This window comes from Mesoplodon bidens, assembly GCF_964165515.1.
Source record: "Mesoplodon bidens genome assembly, chromosome: 4".
In the NCBI taxonomy this organism is placed as follows: Eukaryota; Metazoa; Chordata; class Mammalia; order Artiodactyla; family Ziphiidae; genus Mesoplodon; species Mesoplodon bidens.
In genome coordinates this window covers 140,482,494-140,502,410 of record NC_138160.1, presented here as the reverse complement: position 1 = coordinate 140,502,410, position 19,917 = coordinate 140,482,494, and the positions used below count along the sequence as shown (strand labels likewise).

The 19,917-nt window shown below is 55.5% G+C and overlaps 1 protein-coding gene across 1 annotated transcript in view; it reads right to left on the bottom strand.

Moving 5' to 3' along the window:
• KLHL26 (kelch like family member 26) overlaps positions 1 to 19,675 on the bottom strand; it is a 29,003-nt gene extending 9,328 nt beyond the window's left edge. The window contains 1 exon segment of the mRNA XM_081231449.1: positions 19,577 to 19,675. Coding sequence (XP_081087575.1) covers positions 19,577 to 19,653 — 77 coding nt within the window. The 5' untranslated portion in view covers positions 19,654 to 19,675.
• Positions 19,676 to 19,917: the final 242 nt, after the last annotated feature.

Sequence of the window (19,917 nt, the reverse complement as noted above, 5' to 3'; positions counted from 1 at the left end):
CAGAGGCCAGAAAAAGTGGGCGTGTCCCCGGCTTCTCCTCCCAGCTCTGCCACCCCTGAGGTTAGACAGTGACGCCCAGCCTCTCCTTGGGAGCAGAAGGGCTTGGCTGCATCCTGGGTGTTGGCCCTAAGGCCCGACTTCCACAAACAGCCATCCCTGTGCAGAGCCACCTCCCCTCCCAAGACGGGCCCCCTCCTGCCTGGAGCCAGGTGCTCCACCTTCCCTGTGCAGCGCAATGGCCTGGAATCAGGGACGACTGCTGTGACCCCTTGGAACCTCCCTCCCACGACCAGGGGGCAGAGAAGAGGTGTGTCTCAAACCAGGGACCGTGTTAAGATGCAGACACAGACGTAGACTTGGCCAGTCTGGGTAGCCCCGGGGATGCTGCTCTCTGCAGATGCCACTCAGCACAGCAGGGGCTGCAGGGTGTGAGGAGGTGACACGCAGACAGCACCTGTGTGCCACTTTCATCACCAGGATCCCCTAGAGCCATCCAAGCCTGGATCCTGGCCCTGAGCAGAGCGTCTGGAGGGTTGGGCCGGGACCCAAAGCCTGGGAGGTGAATCTTGGCCAGACCCACTCCGGAAAGACTGCCCGGGCTGCACCACAGCCCTTGCTGCTCCAGGCTCTGGCACCTGGTGTGAGGAGCAGAGGGCAGGATTCCGAGGCTGCCCTGCTATCTGCCAGCTGTGTGACTAAGGCACATTCCCCGGTCCTCTGGGTCTTCATTTTCTCAGCTCTCAAATGGGGCAGGCAGAACCGCCCTGGTGGTCCAGTGGTTAAGACTCCACGCTTCCACTGCAGGGGGCACGGGTTCGATCCCTGGTTGGGGACTAAGAAGCCGCATGCTGCACAGCACGGCCAAAATTTTTTTAAAAGGTGGGGAGGGGCAGGGAGGAGCAGACATCACAGGGCTGCCATGAGGCTCCCCGGCCCCCATCACCTCCTGGGAAATGAGGGACCACAGACCCCCTACTTCCCCCAGCTTCACTTTGGGCTGGCAAGGCCCAGTGGGGGGCTACATTCTGCCACCAACCATACAAGCCACTCGCATGCCTTTGAATTGGGCCAAGTGCTTGGGAACTTGAAGCTTGGAACCACCCACAGAGCGCCGGCCCACAGCAGGTGTCAAGTGAGCCTGGCTGGCCTCTCTGTGGACACCTCACCTCACAGATTTTGTATATTCCCCCCACCCAGCCTTTAACATTTTGCTTTTAGCTGGCCTCAGTTTTTTCTTAGAAGTTCCTCTGAAAGTGTGAGGTGAGCTGGGAGGATTTCCTGTGCTTCCTCTGAGCTCTGGGGACTGGCGTGCCTATGCATGTTTTCACCAGAAGAAAGATCTCACACCAGAGGCAACTTCATCCTGGGGCTGCTTGGCCCCTGGACATATATTTACAGTGGTCCTCCATATATAAAGAGCACCAAGAAATCAATACAAAGCCAGCAATGTCACAGAAGGGTGTGGGCTGACGGTTCCTAGGAAAGGAAGCACAACTGGCTGGAGAGACCTAAGACTCAGCCTCGCTCACGATAAGGGAAGTGTGCTTGCCAAAGGACTGGCTTCACCCCTCAGGTGGGCAGAGTCATGGGGTGGGCCATCTGGCAGCAGATGCTCTTGTCCATTCCCAGCAGGAGTGCAAAGAGGGACAACTCCCAGGCAGGCAGTTTGGCAGACCTAGCAAAATTCTAAAGGCTCACATCCTTGACCCAGCAAGTCCACTCTTGGAATTTATCTGAGATATACTCACATGTGCAAGTTGAGAGATGTGTGAGGATATTTACCAAATACCATTTCTGGGGGCTGAAGATGGGAAACAAGCTAAACACCCTTTAAGGGGGTACAAAGGGCTGCCCTCTAGCCAAGCACGGAGGCCGTGCATACTCTGAGCGTTAAACACTCCTCTGCAGGAGTTAGGACACCCCGGCCCAGGAACCCCTACAAAGCCCATAGCACTTCTGCTTACAGGGTGTGGAGCCTGAGTTGCACCAAGGGGGTAGGAAACGGCCCCTTTCTGCACATGCCTCATCCTGTCCCAGGTGCTCCTCCTCGTGCCCCCAGTAAGGCTCACGGCACCTCACAAGGCTGGTTTCCTCCTCCCATCTCACTGCTGGGACAACTGTCTCTGAAGCCCCCACCGCTACCCCCCACACACCTCACAGCCTCCGGGGAACTCAGGGAAGGAGGGAGGAAGCCGGCAGGGGCAAGAGTCCCCAGCCTGGACAGAGAAGCAGGCTTGGCTGGGCGGAGGTGGGCAGGAGGAAGAGGGAGGGCCAGGGCCTGGGACCGATGACTAAGGGAAGGACCCATTACTCAGGCCGGCCCAGACAGGGGGCGGCTGGCGAGGTGGGGCCCCGGGCCCCCAGGAAGGCGGCAGCGGCAGCCCTTGGGCTAGTCCGAGTCTCCAGACAGCCACCCAAGCCACGGTCACCCGCGCTGAGTCATCGGAGCCAATGCGTCAGCAGCCGGGTCAGGGCGTCTCTGGAGGCCACTCACTGCCTCCCCAGCTGCACCCTCAGCCTGGACCTGGCCTCTGACCATGTGCCCCCCACTGTCCTGACCCCAACCCCCGCGCTGTGTCTCTCTAGCACTGTCATCAGGCACCCCCAGCCATATGCAGTTCCGTGATGGACACGGGGACACAGCTGCTGCCTCCTTCTGGATGTCCCTGCATGGGGGCTGACAGCCAGTGGGACTAGGTGGGGTAAATGCCCACCTGTGGCAGGATCCCCACAACCTCCAGGCATCCCCAGCCTGCTGAGCCCATTGCCCATGCTGCTGCCGGATCCTTGCTGGCGCCCCCTGTGTGCACTCCTTCCTGCCCCCCCATCCTTCATGGGGTCACCCCCCAAATATACCAGGGGCTAGAGTCCTTGCCTCAGGGCCTGCTTCGGGGGGAACACAAGGCAGGACGGCCTAGTGAGGGACAGCCACAGGAGGTGCAGAGCCACACCAACAGTGACAGAGCCCCACGACGGTGGTAGGGGCTGCCTTGGGAGCAGCACTTGGCGGGGTGGGCGCTCCCCTCCTCCTGCCCTCGCCCGGCTGCTGGCCCTGGTCTCCACGGTCGGTTTCCCAAGCCCACAGGAGAGATTTGAAGCCCCGGAAAGTTTTTTTCACTGGAATGTCAAAAAAAAAAAAAAAAAAAAGGGAAAAGGCAAGACCAAGAAAGAATTTCATGGAAACATTTCTTTGGGGTTTTGTAAACTCCTTTCCCACCCCCACATGGAGCCCAAAACTCAGGCCAGAACAGAGTCTGACGGTATTGCCCCTTTAACATACTGTTCTGACATGCAAATTCCCTCACTTCCCCTCAAAACAGAGAGCACTTCCACTTTCAAAGCCAATTTTGGTTTTATTGTCCATGTGGCTCGATGGAGTACAGCAGCGCAGCGCAGCTGGTTGGCTCACACCCCAGCTGATGCAGTACCAGGGAGCTCCAGGCCACTCCGCCTTAGGGTCCTGGGTGCATCAGCAGGGAAGACACTGCACTTGGGGGGACAAAGGGAGACAGAGACCCAGAGAGGGGGAGAGAGACCCAGAGAGAGAGAAAGAGACCCAGAGAGGGGGGACAGAGACCCAGAGAGAGGGGGACAGAGACCTGGGGGCTGGGGACAAAGGTTGGGGGATGGGGATGGGGCTCTCTAGCTGCAGATGGAGAAGCACCGGCAGCCCACTGGTCACCTCTCTGTCTTATTTCCCACATCACCAACCACTGCCTCCTATCCAGCCACACTGGAAGCTTCTCTGGCTTCCCCTTCCTGCCCTCCTCAGACCCTTCACAAAGCAGGCTCACTGACAGAGCACATGCTGGGCACAGCCCTTCACAAAGAACTTCATGAATCCCTGGCCAGCCCAGGAGGTCAGTGCAGCAAGTGTCCCCTTCAAGATGGAGAAACTGGACTTCCCTGGTGGTGCACTGGTTAAGAATCCGCCTGCCAATGCAGGGGACATGGGTTCGATTCCCTGGTCCGGCAAGATCCCACATGCCGCGCAGCAACTAAGCCCATGCGCCAGAACTACTGAGCCTGCACTCTAGAGCCTGCGAGCCACAACTACTGAGCCCACGTGCCACAGCTACTGAAGCCCAAACGCCTAGAGCCCGTGCTCTGCAACAAGAGAAGCCACGGCAATGAGAAGCCCATGCACCGCAATGAGGAGTAGCCCCTGCTCACCACAACTAGAGAAAGGCTGTGCAGCAACGATGACCCAAGGCAGCCAAAAATAAATAAATAAATAGATTTATTTTTTAAAAAAAGAAACTGAGGCCCAGCATGGCCCCCCCCCCATGGCTGCAGGCAGCTCCAGTACTGGCTCCCACTCCCCGCTCTACTACAGCCTGCTGACTCTGCCAAGGCCACTGCTCTGCCTTCCAGGCACGCAACTCCATGGATCAAAGGTGCGTCTGAGCCAAGGTCCCACATGTCTCACAAAGGCAGACACCCCAAGCCACTGTTGCTGTGGTTACCACAGTATTTCACAGCTCTGGGTACTGTGCTCCCAGCCCAAAGGATGGAGTCACCATGTTTTGGCACCTGGCAGTAGCCCTCAAATGCTCTGGCTGGCCAGCAGCCCCCATGCTCACGTCAGCACACTCTCCCCTGGGGCTGCTCACCCCAGGCCGGCTCCACCCTTCTCACCCCCAGGCAGCCGCAGCCCCACGATAAGGGGCAGCTCCTTCTGAGATGCCTGCAGCCCTCTTGCAGGGCTTGATCCCCGGGCGCTCTGGGGAGCAGATGAAAGAGCAGGGCTCCTGTGTGGACAAGTGTGGAACCCAGGAGCAGATGAAGGTCCTCAGAGCAGTGTCCCAGCAGGCCTGGAGGCCAAACCACTGAGAGAGACTGGGGGACACAGAGACCCATAGAGAGGCGAAAGAGACCAGAGAGGGAGGGGACAGAGACCCAGAGAGAGAGAGAGAGAGAGAGAGAGAGAGAGAGAGAGAGAGAGAGAGAGAGAGAGAGAGAGAGAAGAAAATCTGGCCAGGGCCCCAGAGCCCATGTGCCCCTGAGCCTGGGCTCTTTCCACAGCATCAGCTGAATTGTTTACTTCTCCCTCCTGGTCATCATACTGGTTACTTCCTACATCTTCTGCGATAATTTAAATCAGGATGCCCAGTGCCAAGGTGGATCTGCACACCCCATGGGAGGCCAGGTAAGCCAGGCCGCCAGGCAGGGACAAAGCCTCATCCACTCCTTCCCACCTGCTCTGCCTTCTCCAAGAGCTGGGCCGTGGACACGTCTAGGGCCCACTGCGAGCCCACCCTGGGAGCACGTCGCCCACAGAGACGCTCTCCCTGAGCCCTGCAAAGGGGCGCCAGGCCACACTTGCCCACCTCATCTTCAGAGCCTCACCAGGCAGGGCCACCCCCCACAAGTATGTCCTTGGCTCCTGCCTGTCTGTGCCTGCAGTGCAGTGACAGGGTGACAGAAGAGAGGCGGTGCTGGGTGCTGGGGAGTACCGGGAGGAGGGAACCATGCAACCTGCCGGCACCCGGGACTGGTGGCTCCTGAGAACCCCCACGTGACAGCCAGGGAGGCTGAGGGTCCAGAGGGTGGTAGGGAAGGCAGACAGGTTCTAGAACCCACGTCCACCTCAAAAGAACCATCATGACTCCTCCCAAGGACCCAGAGAGGTGACAGGAGCAAATTCCTAGGGGCTGGGAGTAGAGGCAGGGGTGTGCCTGGCCCCACAAGTCACCAGCCTCACAATGAGACCCCACCAGCCGTCCCCAAAGCCTGGCTGGGATCCTGCGCACACAGAGCCTGGCACCGGACAGCCTCACTCAGTGCTGGTTCCACTCAAGGCAAGTGGAACCACCCGGTCAGCTCCGTCATCCCGCCCTTCTGAGAAAGGGACAAACCGCGTGGATTCCCCCACTCCCGCAATACTCACTGGGTTACAGCCAAGAACTCTACAGGTATGGCCCACCCTCCCACAAGCAGAAGGCAACAATGACATCAAAGTCCATCACTCTCCTGCCTAAGCCCCCTGTGGCTCTCCAACAGTCTTGCTCCTCAGGGGCCACAGTGAGCCCAGTGCCCCTGAAGCCCAGCCGTGACCTCTTGCCCAGGCCTCTCTGCCCTCACCCCAGCCTCTGACTGGTGCCCCAGGGAGCCCAGGATGCGTGGGGATCTGGCCACTGCTGATGGACAAGAGGACCCTGTAGGCAGCACTTCCCCAGTCCCAGACCTGCCCAACTCTTCCAACTTCTCAAGAAGGAAGATGGAAGGGGGACACCCAGACCCTCCTTCCCTCACCATCAGCAAGCTCTCTGCCTCCACGTACCCCCACCCCTCCCCATCCTGGCAAGCGAGCACCCACTCCATGCAAGACTGTGGGCCCGGGGCAGTGCCAACCTGGTTCCCAGTTCGCCTCTCAGTGGGCAGCCTGGAGAGGGGTATCGTCACCATCTTACAGATAGGGACATTGAGGCACAGAGAGGTTCAGGCACCCACCCAAGGCCACACAGCACGTAAGAGGCCTGGCCAGTGTCGGTCTCTCTGTAGCCCCAGGTGGATGGCCCCCTGATCACCTCCATGATGCAGACGGGGAGACTGAGGCTGGGAGAGCTGAGACCACTCACCAGGAAGGCCAAGCCAGGAGGTGGACGTGGAGCTGGACAGCAAGTACGGCAGGATGTGGCTCCTCAGTGGCAGCCAGGGCAAGGGTGTGGACTATCCCACTAACCCTCCAGCCGTTATGAGGGAGGTAACCCCATTCTGCCAGGTCACAGTGGGAAAGCCCCACCCAGGCCTCCACACCTCTCTGACCCCAACCCAGCTCTATTTGTCTTGCCTGCCCATCGCTCCATCTGGTAAACCATCCGTCTGTTTCCAACCTGTCTCCTCGAAGCTGCAACAGGAGCCTCACCAAGCAGGGCAGGGTGGGTTCTGTCTCCTGCTGTGTTCCGGCACCTGGCACCATGCCCAGCATGTGCTCAGAACTCAGTCACACTTGTTGATTAAATGGCTGGATGGCTGAGTGGGTGGGTGGATGAGTGGATGGATAGATGGACAAGGCGTGATAGGGTAGATGAATAGATGAATTGACAGATGGGACAGATGGATGGATGGTTGGATGGAACAGTGGGTGGATGGAAGGGTGGGTAGATGGATAGACGGATGGAAAGATGGATGGATGGAGAGGGTGGGTGAGGTGGCAGGTGGATGGCTGCTAGGTGGCAGCAGTGGCTGGGTCCTGACTCATAGCTCTTCTTGTTGCAGGTATCTGCTGCATATATCTGCTGTTTCCCCCTCCATGAAACCTCCTGGTCCAAGTCCTGGGACTAGGTATGTTATCCTTTGACTGGGCTCCACCAGGAAGCCCTCGGCAGGCTCCTCTCTGGGATGTCTGGCCGCCACACTTTACTCATGCTATTCCCCATGCTGAAGGGCCAACTCTTTCTGCCCCCCACCTCCACCCCTCCTCCCTATGCTGCACTCTCAAGCCCACTAGCTCTTCCACGCTCCTCCATCACTTTCCCTTCCAAGCCTTCTCGAAGTAGAAGGTCTCCCCCATGACCTCCCTTGCCCTCATGGCCCAGCCAGGGTTCCCCACAGCCTCCGTGACCCCTCAAAGCCCAGCCAGGGCCCCAATGCCAGGGGCAGCAAGGGCGACTAATAAGCAGGACTCAGGCTGAAGCTTCGCCTGTTTTGTTCCCACCCACTGACAAGAGGCTGATCCCAGTAAGAGCCCATCCCCCCACATTATCCCTGCTGCACTGGGCTTGGAGATGGGGCCACATGAATGAGCAAAACCCCTTCACTCTACGAATTAGGCAAGTAGGCACATGACTGCATGGCCCCAGAATACCACTCGGAAACCCTGTGAGAATCCAGCACTGCAAATGCCAGCGTTTCAGGACCCAGCCCAGCTGCCTCCTCTGGCAGGGCAGGTATTGAGGCTCTGAAAGGGACAGTTCCACCAAATGGCATGTGCTCATGCCCAGTGGTGCTAGGCCATATGCAGGCAGACACAGTATGGGTATGGCGCAGCAAGGACATTCCAACAGCAGCACAAACTCAGGCATCAAGAGGGGCCTCTCACGAACATCTTCATTTTAGGGGGTGCCAACATCCCTTCCTTCTTCTGTTAAGGGCCCCCTGTTTTCCTCAGGGAATCTCCTTCACTCTCAGCCCCAGTGGTAAGGATCAGGAGATGCACCCCTGGGCTGAAAAGGGAGAATTCATAACCCAGCCTGGCCAGCCAGAGCCTCTCAGGCCCCCAGCCATGCTGACTGAGCCCAAGATAGGGAGTGTGACCCATTCGACCCAACCAAAACCTTCCCTGGGACTTTTGCTGGAGCCACCAGGATGGAAACTTGCCTTCCCTCTAGGGTTGCTGGGATGATGGAGAGCAAGGTGAGGTTACCTTGCCCAGCTAAGAGACGGGAGTCACAGGTTCAAGAGGAATCATCTGAGCTCTGAATTTAATGGATATAAAAACTGGAATTCTCCCTGAACTTATTTTTTATGTGAACGATGAACTTTTATTTTTTAACTGAAGGGAGTGAGTCGAGTTGAGTTTCTGGCTCTCATAACCCAAAGGGGCCTTCAATGTCAGAAGCCTCTGATCCGGGGCTCGAATTCCGGACGAGCCTCTGGAAAAACCACTGTGGAGTTAATACTTCTCCAGCTACCGCCTCTCCCTGCAATGCACACCAGCTTCCTACCCTGGGAATGGGGATGAGGAAGCCTCAATGGTTGATCTGCAGGTGAGTGGGTGGTGACCAGACCCAGCCCGAGCCCCGCCTGCCTGCCCGTAAAGAGACAGCCCAGCCATCTCCCTGTGAAAGGTCAACAAGCTACCCATGCCCCCTACTGTGAAAGTTCAGCAACTCTAAATGCTAAAATGCTGGAAGCATGCCTAAGGCTGGAGCTGCAGGGCAGCCCAATGCCATCAGCCTCGGCAAGGAAAACACACACCACCCAGAGTTTCTGCAAGTGACTCACGTGGAGCATAAACATTTGTGTGTTCCCAGCCTCCCTGCCTTACGGCCCACGGGCTGCCATTACCCCTTGCACAACAAAGGGGGAGAAAAGAGAGAAAGAGAAGCCCTCCTAGGATCGACCAGACTTCACCAAGCCAGCACACAGTTATGACTTTAACTATAGTCCTGGAAGTTTTCCAAGTTGAGGCTGCCTCGGGGGTTTGCAGCGGGGCTCCCCTATATGAGTGTTGCTTCACGGGCATTTTGTCACCCCCCCACAAACCCTCCCTCAGGAGAATGTCCCACTCTCAGCTACAGTCATGGAAGATTCCGGGTGATCACGTCTCCCTGCTGCTGCTTCCTCCGGCAGACTGCTTCAAATTCTAACATCCCTTTGAGAGGCGAGCTGCCCGGATATCCAGCCCAGCCCGCTCCTGCTAGGATCCTGTCTTTGACCCCTGTGGAATTTCGCAGTTGTGGCGTCAGAAAATGTCTTCGGCCTCGATCCTTGATCCTCGGGTGACCCCCCCTTGAGGCCTTTAAAAGCCCAAAGGTCCACCCCTCAAGATTTCCTCCAGGCTGAGCGTGTTCAATTCCGGAAGCTGCTTCCCTCATAGGAAAGGTCTGCGATTCCCCAAAGGTGCCGGTTACTTCCTCCCGAATCACAATATTTTCAGTGTGTGGCGAGGTGGTCTGCGGGAAGAGCTCAGCAGCGGGGCTGCTCGGCAAGGGGTCTGAAATCACGCTGGATGCGCCCCAAAACCCACTCCGCCAAGGAATGTTAGGGAAACGCTCTCATAGCCATGGGGGATGAGTTCTGTGAATCCTGAGCAGCCCTCTCTGAAGGGAAATGGGAAAGGGGCGGGGAGGAGGAAGGGACTGGAGACTCGGGGTTAACAAGTGTTAAGAGCCCGTCTGCACAGCTGCGGAGCGGCTACCACAGGAGGAGGGCGGGTCGGCCCGGTGGGGACTCAGCGGGCCCCAGCCCCCACTTCCCCCGGCAGGCAGCTGGACAGGGAGCGCGGCTGGCCCTTTCCCCGTCTTCAACCCGGCGCTAAGATCCTGTCCGTGAACTAAATGGCGCTCATGCAAAAGGGTGCTGCTCACTGGCTTCTCTCTAACGGGACTGATTCACTGACAACACACCTGTGAGTCTCTATTTCTCTACCCGGACCCTGCCATTAACAAAAATCAGGAGAAGAGTGACCCTTGCTCGGCTGGCCATGGAGGGCCATTCCAGAAGCCTCCCAGTCAGGCCAGCTCCTCCTGCAAATCCATTGTAGGTTGTATGTAGAATATCCGCTAGACTGTATCAGAGCCTCCACAGTGAAGCCCTGCCTGCGGGGAGCACACATTCTAGGGGACACAGATCCTTAAGAACACAGAATGGACCATGAGCCTGGGACAGAGGACGAAGAGGGGCAGACGGGGGGAGTCATGATGGACAGAGTGGCCAGGCCCCAAGGAGGCAATACAGGAGTTGTGCAAAGTTCTGGGACAGGTCACCCCAGCCGAGGGAGAGTGAGCTCACGAGGCCCAGGAGGGGCACCAGCCTGCTGTTGGAGATGTGGGCTGTGGAAGCATGGGGGCCCATGTGCGGGCAGGGCCTCGTGGTGGCCAAGGGGATCATGTGGAGAAGTGAATTTTGTTCTGAGACTGTTCTGTTCTGAGAGTGAGGAAGCCCCCGGCAAGTGTCAGGCAAGGGACGGCCTGGTCTGATGCCTGCGTTGGGAGGGTCCCGCCAACTGGAGGTGGGGGGATAGCAGCCAGGAGGGCAAGAGTCGATGGCAGCTCAGAGCCAGGATGAGGTGGAGGTGGAAGAAGGGGCCGGACGGTGATGTGGCTCAAAGGTGGAAGCAACGCAATATGCCAATAGATTAAAGGAAGAGAGAGCAAATAAGTGTGCACGTGGTGAGTGCTCTCAAGGAGGTCAGAGAGGAGAGGCAGGAATCGAACCGGGAAGGACCAGGTCCTTGTTGTTAGAAGACCAGGGACCCTCGAGCAAGGAGAGGCACGAGGACTTTCCAGAACAGAGGGGGGACCTTGAGCCCTCTAGGCCAGATGTCCACGTCTGCTCCCTGTCCCCACTGGATGCTCTCGGGCAGCAGAGCCTCTCAAGCCACGTGGGGCCTCATCCTCCTGCCTGACGTGTCCTCCACCAGCACTCACTCTTTGGTCCATGGAAGAAACCTGAGAGCTGGTGACTCCCAACCTGGCTGCCACCATGGGTCAGCATGTCACACAAGTTTAACCTTGAATCTTCCCCAAACCCATGCCCACCTCACCATCTCCACGCACCCCCCCTCAGCCCAGGCCCCCTCATCTCCTGCCAGAGGGATCCTTCCAAAACACGAATCTGACCCAGCTACCCCCTCACCCAAACCCTGCACCAGCTCCCAGTCTCCCCACTCCTCCCTCTCACCCTCTCCAGCTCCTCTCTGCCCTCCGGACCCCTAAAAAGCCAGGCTCCTCCCCCTCCAGAACCTGCACATGCCACTTGCCTGTACCCAGAAAACAGGCCACCTCCCGAGACTCCCTTCCCCCAAGCTGATGGCACTAACCTTCAGACTCCGCTCAACCTCATTTGTAAGGAGACTCTCAGAACCTTCCTGAGAAGGCAGGAACCTCCAACTCAGCCTCGGGACATTTCATGGCAACCATGGGAATGACGGCCCAACTGTTTCACATGCTGGCACATAAGTGTCCCACACAGGCACGGCCCATCTGTCCGGGGGCCCATATGCCCAACACCAAGCACAGCGGCAGGCACATAGGAGGCATGTGACCATCGACGATCGCCAGGGGAAGAGAAAGGTGTCAAATGAGTCCCGTCCACAAGAGGAAGGAGCTGGGGATGCCAAGAAGTCACCCTCCCTCCTCCCCCTTCTCCAGGGCCTTCAACCCTAAGTCTGAAACATGCCCCAAGACCAAAGGGCAGGAGTGCAGAGAAGCCCCACTTTTAAAGTGTCTGGTGGGGAGGCAGGCGCAAACCTCCAACCTGGCCTCTCTGAGCTCTCCCGTGAGGATCGGCAATAAAAAATAACCAGTTAAGGAAAGTGGGATGACACACTACGTCTACTCCCTAGAGATGGTGCAATGATAGCAGAGGCTAATAACGCCTTTCTACCCCATAACTATGGCCGACAAGAAGGCCATCCCCGGGGGGTCGCAGCTACCGGATGGAAGTGGTTCAGCTATGAGACAATCAGGCTGCACAATTCAGGGTGAAGTGTGCAGTTTTCAGAGCAATTTCACATCGTGAGCTCAAGGGACCCTACCAGTGAGAAGATGAGGAATGGGGCGCCTCACTCCCAGAGAAGGAGTTGGGCTGCGTGACCCAGCCCCCCAGAGCACCTCTGCCCAGCACTCTCTCCAGCTCACCCCAGACTCAACTGCCCCACCCTAATACTCTGCCAAGACCCACCAGCTCATGCTCTACACTCTGTTCCTAGGTGCCAGGCTCACGTGGCAGCATCTGTCCTCTCAATGCTACAGAAGCAGCTCAGACTTGACATGTTCCATTCTCCCACTGGCCCTGCCACTGTCCCTCTCATGGCCGCCACCAAGTAATGATACTACCATCCTCCGAACTGCTCAAGGTGACAACCACAGAATGAATGCTTGTATCCCCCCAAAATTCACACGTTGAGACCTATTCCCTAATGTGATGGTATTAGAGGGCAGGGCCTTCGGGAGGTAATTAGGTCATGAGGATGGGGCCCTTGTGAATGGAATTAGTGCCCTTATAAGAGACCCCAGAGAGCTCCCTAGACCCTTCCACTGTGTGAGGACTCAGCAAGGAGGCCATGTCTATGAACCAGGAACCAGACACCAAATCTGTCGGCACCTTGATTTTGGACTTCTCAACCTCCAGAACTTCAAGAACTAAATTTCTGCCATTTATAAGCCACCCAGTCTATGATATTCTGTTATGGCAGCCCAAAGAGACTAAGATACCAACTTTCTCTTCCCAACCTGCCACATTGGCTCGTTAGCAAGACCTGCCAAACACCCCATGATCCCTTCTTGGTCCACGTAGGCACAGCGGACAGAATGCTAACAGCTTCAGGACCGTAGGGCAACACTGCCACTTCCACACTCACACACACACATGTGCAACATGCTGGGCGTCCTCTGAGCATACCCTCACCCTAGTTTGCTTCTTCCCAGCTACCCTGCCCAGTGGGTTCAGGGTCCCACTTCCCAGATGAAGACTAACACACAGAGGGTTGCAGATATGCCCAAAGCACACAACAAGCATGTGGGTCTGATGAGGTGCCTGATGCCACCAGATCTCCCAGAATTCCTAGGAGGAGTTGAGTTCCTGTCTCTGAAGGGTCAAATTCCTGTCTCTCCCTCTCAGCTAAAGAGAGGATGAGGCCAAAGGAACAAGAATCTTCTCAGAAGGCCAAATCATTGCCCAGTCTTTCACACAGGGGTTGGGGGGCTGTACTCTTCCAGAGCCTCAGGGATTAGTGGAGACAATCTAGGGTGCAGCCAGAGAGGGCTTGTTAAGAAAGTTTAAACAAGCAAAGGCCACCAAGCCAGGAGCAGACGCCTCAGCTGAACTGTGCCAAACCCACTCACACTGTGTCCCAGTCACGACTTCCCAGAGAAACACCTGTGACCGGCGTGGCCCTCACCCAGATACTCCTGCCTCACCCCCCAAGAAGCAGAGTGAATCAACGAGACTGGGCCCCATCCAGACACCTTTAGGAAAGATGGGCGGTGAAGAGAGGATGCCAAAGGCCCAATGTCCGAAGAAACTTAGGGGTGAGAAGGTTCCTCCAGAACTAGGCAGGCCAGGTACCTCACAGTGATGGAATTTTAGCTGGGGAGGTGTGACTCCTGGGAGAGTTCCTCCACCCCCTCACAACACACTGTAAACCTCCTCTCTCTCCAGAAGCCTGGAACCCCTAAAGGGCCTGAGGTGGAGCTGAGAGGGGGCCTGCTGCAGAACAAGTTTCTTTTGTGTGAGTGAGCCTGCAGCTAGGACCCCACCTCCCCTCAGCAAGCGCCCAGCCAAGGCAGCCATGCTCTGTCCATCCCAGAGGTTCGGCTTGGTCATTAACGACCATCTCTACTAGGCAACGGGTTTTTGTTGATCCCTCGAGATAGGAAGGAAGGAGAATAAGCTTTTCTCTTTCTTTTTTCCCCCTTGGTTGCAGAAAAGTGAAGTTGGAACAAACAAGTTATGTAATGCTGGGGGCGGCTGGGGGAACGCAGTCCCTCCTAAGGACAGTTTTTCGAGTTGTGGGACCGTTGGAAGGGCCAAGGGGAAGACAGGAACCGCCCCCACCCCTGGCCAAATGACAAAACCCTTCATGGGACAAAAAGGCAGATGCAGGCACCACCTGGAAGGCTGGAAAACCAGACTCACTGACAGGGCCAGCCTCCCCCCAATCCCTGGCAGGCCCACAAGTCTCCCCGAGAAGGCAAGGGACAGACCTGACCACCTAGAAGGGACTTCCTACCAACCAGACTACAAGCCCTAGAGAGCTTTTCCACACTCCATTCATCCATCCCTCTCTCCCAGCCATATTTCCTTTTTTTTTTTTTTTTGGCTGCTCCAGGTATTAGTTGCAGCATGCGGACTTCTTAGCTGCGGCATGCAGACTCTTAGTTGTGGCGTGCATGCAGGATCTAGTTCCCCAACCAAGGATCAAAACCAGGCCCCCACATTGGTACCACAGAGTCTTACCCACTGGACCGACCACCAGGGAAGTCCCCCAGCCATATTTCTTGAACACTTCTTTCCTCTGGGCTGCCCGTGCTCCAGGCATACAAGACCAAGACTACACGAGACAGACATGCTCTTTACCCTCAAGGCATTTCCACTAATAAACACACCAAGTAGTGTTGGGTGGTGACTGCATGTTCAAGGACACACAACAGCCATAGGACCCAGCAATTCTGCTCCTGGTATATACCCCTAAGAACTGAACACAGGTGTTCAGACAAAAACTTGTACATGCATGTTTATAGCAGCATTATCCAAAACAGCCAAAAGGTAGAACCAACCTAAATGTCCTTCAGCTGGTGAACGAATAAACAAAATGTGGTATGTCCACACAATGGAATGTTATGCAGCCATAAAAAGAAATGAAGTACTGACACACATTATACTGTGGATGAACCTCGAAAATATTAATGTGGAGTGAAAGAAGCCAGACACTGAAGGTCACGTGTGGTATGATTCTATTTATAAAACAGGTAAATTTAGGGAATTCCCTGGCGGTCCAGTGGTTAAGACTCTGTGCTTCCACTGCAGGGGCATGGGTTCCATCCCTGGTCGGGGAACTAATACCTTGCATAGTCGCGTGGTGAGGCCAAAAAAAAAAAAAAAAAGGTAAATTTACAGAGACAGAAAGTAGATGAGTAGGGACTTCCCTGGTGGTGCAGTGGTTAAGAATCTGCCTGCCAATGCAAGGGACACGGGTTCGAGCCCTGGTCCGGGAAGATCCCACATGCCGCAGAGCAACTAAGCCTGTGCGCCACAACTACTGAGCCTGCGCTCTAGAGCCTGCAAGCCACAATTACTGACCCCGCGTGCCACAGCTACTGAAGCCCACGTGCCTACAGCCAGTGCTCCGCAACAAGAGAAGCCACTGCAATGAGAAGCCTGCGCACAGCAACAAAGAAGAGCCCCCACTTGCCGCAACTAGAGAAAGCCTGCATGCAGCAACGAAGACTCAACACAGTCAAAAATAAGGCTTCCCTGGTGGCGCAGCGGTTGAGAGTCCGCCTGACGATGCAGGGAACACGGGTTTGTGTCCCGGTCTGGGAAGATCCCACATGCTGCGGAGTGGCTGGGCCCGTGAGCCATGGCCACTGAGCCTGCACATCCGGAGCCTGTGCTCCGCACCGGGAGAGGCCACAACAGTGAGAGGCCTGCGTACCAAAAAAAAAATTTTTTTTAATAATAATAAATAATTGAATTAATTTTTTTAAAAAAGACAAACCAAGTAAAAAATGGACAAAAGATTTGAAAAGACACTTTACCAAAGATCTGAATAGCCAGTGAGACCATAAAAAGATGTCCAACATCGTTAGTTATTAGGGATATGCAAAATGAAACCAAAATAAGATACCAACATACACTTAGAATCGCTAAAATTAAAGACTGGCCACATGAAGTGTTGGCAAGGATGGGGAGCAGCTGGAACTGTTGCACATTGCTGGTAGGAATGCAGTTATGGTGCAGTCACTCCAAACAACTCAGCAGTTTCTTGAAAAGCCTACAGTGCAGAGGGACTTCCTTGATGGTCCAGGGGGTAAGATTGCACTCCCAATGCAAGGGGCCCGGGTTAGATCCCTGGTCAGGGAACTAGATCCCACATGCATGCCACAACCAAGAGTCTGCATACATGAGTAAGAAGTCCGTACGCTGCAGCGAAGATCCTGCGTGCCGCAACTAAGACCCAGAGCAGCTAAAATAAATAAATAAATATTTTTTAACAAAACCTATGGTGCTTGCTTCGGTAGAACATATACTAAAATTGGGGGCTTCCCTGGTGGCACAGTGGTTGAGAGTGCGCCTGCCGATGCAGGGGACACGGGTTCATGCCCCGGTCCGGGAAGATCCCACATGCCGCGGAGCGGCTGGGCCTGTGAGCCATGGCCGCTGAGCCTGTGCGTCTGGAGCCTGTGCTCTGCAACGGGGAGGCCACAACAGTGAGAGGCCCGCGTACCGCCAAAAAAATAAAAATAAAAAATAAAAAAATAATAAAATTGGAACTTATCATGGCCCCTGCACAAGGATGACACTCAAGTTCGCAAAGCATTCCATATTTTTTAATCTAACCTCAAAAAATAGGAAGCAAGGGGCTTCCCTGGTGGCGCAGTGGTTAAGAATCCGCCTGCCAACGCAGGGGAAACAAGTTCGAGCCCTGATCGGGGAAGATCCCACATGCCGCGGAGCAACTAAGCCTGTGCGCCACAACTACTGAGCCTGCGCTCTAGAGCCTGCGAGCCACAACTACTGAGCCCGCGGGCCACAACTACTGAAGCCCGCAAGCCTAGAGCCCATGCTCCTCAAAAAGAGAAGCCACAGCAATGAGAAGCCCGTGCACCGAATGAAGAGTAGACGCCGCTCGCTGTAACTAGAGAAAGCCCGCGCGCAGCAACAAAGACCCACCACAGCCAAAAGTAAATAAGTAAATAAATTTATTTCAAAAAAATAGGAAGCAAAAGTACAATGATTCAATGAACAATTTTTTATATTTTCTGGGATGGGGAGGCCCTACTTGTTAAGAACCTCAATTGCTAAGGTGAAGGGTTACGCTAAAATGTGCTTCATTGATTTCCTCTGCCTCTTTTGCTCTGTTTTATTACAACCCCTAATATGTTCATCACTCTAGTATTTGTAGAAAGATGTTTTGTATTTTGACACATCATGATAATAACAGTCCCGGTTTGACTGGCTGGTTTAGAAGTTTAAGTACAAATAAATAAAAGATCCATTTTACCTTGAAAAAAATAAAAAAAACTTAAACCTACACCTACCATAGGACCCAGTCATTCCACTCCTAGGTATTTACCCAAGAGGATGAAAGTATATGTCCACACAAAGACACATACCCAGATGTTCACAGCAACTTTACCTGCAATTGTCAAAATGGAAACAACCCAAATGTCCATCAACCAGTAAATGGATAAACAAATTGTGTCCATCCATATAATGGAATAGTAGGCAGCAGTGAAAAAGGACGAACTTCTGATACTTGTTGACAACACAGATGAAACTTCAAAAATATTCTGTTAAGGGACAGAAGCCAGACACAAGAAGCCACATATTATATGATTCCATTCATGTAAAATTTCTAAAAAGACGAAACTACAGAGAGCGAAAGCAGATCAGAGTGTGCCTGAGGCCAGGGGTGGGAGAAGGGTTGACTGCAACGGGCTTGAAGGAATTCATTGTGGTGATGGACGTGTTCTGAAAACCTGGATTGTGTTAATGTGTACATAACTCTATAAATTTATTAAAACTCAGTGAGGAGACTTCCCTGGTGGTCCAGTGGTTAAGACTCCGTGCTCCCAATGCAGGGGGCCAGGGTTCAATCCCTGGTCAGGGAACTAGATCCCACATGCCGCAAAACCCCACCTGCTGCAACTAAAAGATCCCGCATGTGGCAAGGAAGATCCTGTGTGCCGCAACTAAGACCCGGTGCAGCCAAAAAAACAAAAAACTCCAAAAAACTCAGTGAACTGTTCAGCTAAAATGAGTGAATTGTATAGCATGTAACGAGTTATACCTCATTCTTGCCCTAGGTTATCCCTAGCCAGGGCTCAAAGCAGGGACTAGGGTTCACTGTCCCTTACATGCCACCTCATACCGGTCACCAAATCCTGTCCACTCTACCCCCTGAATGTCTTCACAAATCCCCTGATCTCTCTTTGCTCCCCACTACAGGCCTCCAAAGCCCAACTCATGCACCCGGACCCTCAGGCCTTTCTGAGGCACACGAGTATTGACCATTTCATCATTTATCACGCTGACGGAAATTATTTGCTCCCATAAGCTCACCAGCAAGAAAAAGTCCGAATTTCTTCCTTGGCCAGCCAAGGGTAGCAGACTGTCCTGGGGGACCGGGATGAGAGGGTCTAGACTACTCTGGCCTTGTGCAATGGGAAGAGGGAGGGAGGTCTTACATCCTAAGGCAGGTGTTCTTTCCCTCTGAGAACCCAGAACAATGCATAAAAATACCTTCAATTGCTATGCTAATTCTGCGGTTCAAACAACCAGTCTCAGGACTTGTCCAAAGGGAAAGGGGGCCTCTCTCAGACCAAAAGGGGTGAATTCTTCCACCGTGATCTGAGGGCAAGACCTTGCTTCAAGTTCTTTGCCCTGGGGGTGAATGGGATTTACACCTCATGGGGCTTGGAGGGAGGAGCCACAAGGACAGACCCTTCTCATGTATTTTTTAAACCTTCAGCGCTCTCTCACCATCTTCAGGCTTCCCAAGATTCACTCTAGCCCCTCAGGACCCCTGGGACCCCAAGACCTCTCCCTGCCAATCAGGACTCACTGGGACCCCCAGGGCCCCTCAGCTCCCTTTCTCAGGTTCTCCCTGGTCCCTCAGGCCTCTTTCAGGCCCTTGGGTTCACCTGAGCCTCCTACTCCCAACCTTCTACAGTCCTCACCCCTCCCAGGTCCCCTCAGCATGTCCTCAGGACCACCTTTAGAAACCTCAGGGTCCTTCAGCACCCTCCAAGAAGCCGTGGGCCTCAGCCCTCCAAATTCCCCTCAGCCCCTCCTCAGAGTCGCCCAGACAGCCTCCACAACCTCAAGGCTTCCTATAGCCCCTGCTCAGGACCTCCCTGCCTCTCAGACCCCTTGGCATCCCCAGTTCCCCCATGGCCACATCACAGTCAGGAGCCCCTGGGTTTCCTTTCAGATCTCCACACCCCTCAAAGCCCTCTCAGGCCCCTAGGGCCGCATGCAGACGCCTGGAGGCCCTGGGGCCCCCAACCCGCCTTCGGATGACCCGTGAACAGCCCTCAGTCCCCTCAGTACTCCATAGCCACCTGAAGTCCGCAGCCCCCGTAAAAATCCTCGAGCCTGACCAGGCCGCTCCTCCAGGACTCCCCTTAGGTCACTCCAGCCCCGGGGCAGGTGCAGGCCCACCCTGTGGGCTGGTTCTCACCTGTTCCGGCGCTCGGGGCCCGGGCCCGCGCCGAAGCCGCCGCCACCAGCGCCACCACGGCCACCGGACGCCGCCATCTTCCCACCGCCGCCACCGCGCGTGCTAGTGACGGGAACCGCGCGCGCCGGCCCGGGAGACTAAGTCTCGGGGGGTGGGGCGGGGCCTGCTCTGCTGAGGGGCGGGGCCCTAGGCGAGGGGCGGGGCCGCGTCTGAGGAGGAAGCGGGTCCTGGGCCGCGAGGGGCGGGGTCTGCGGATGCGCGGGGGCGGGGGCGGGCAAAGGCAAGTGCCGGTTCAGCTGGAGGAGGTGGGTGGGGCCTGGGGAGAGGGGCGGAGTCTGGGA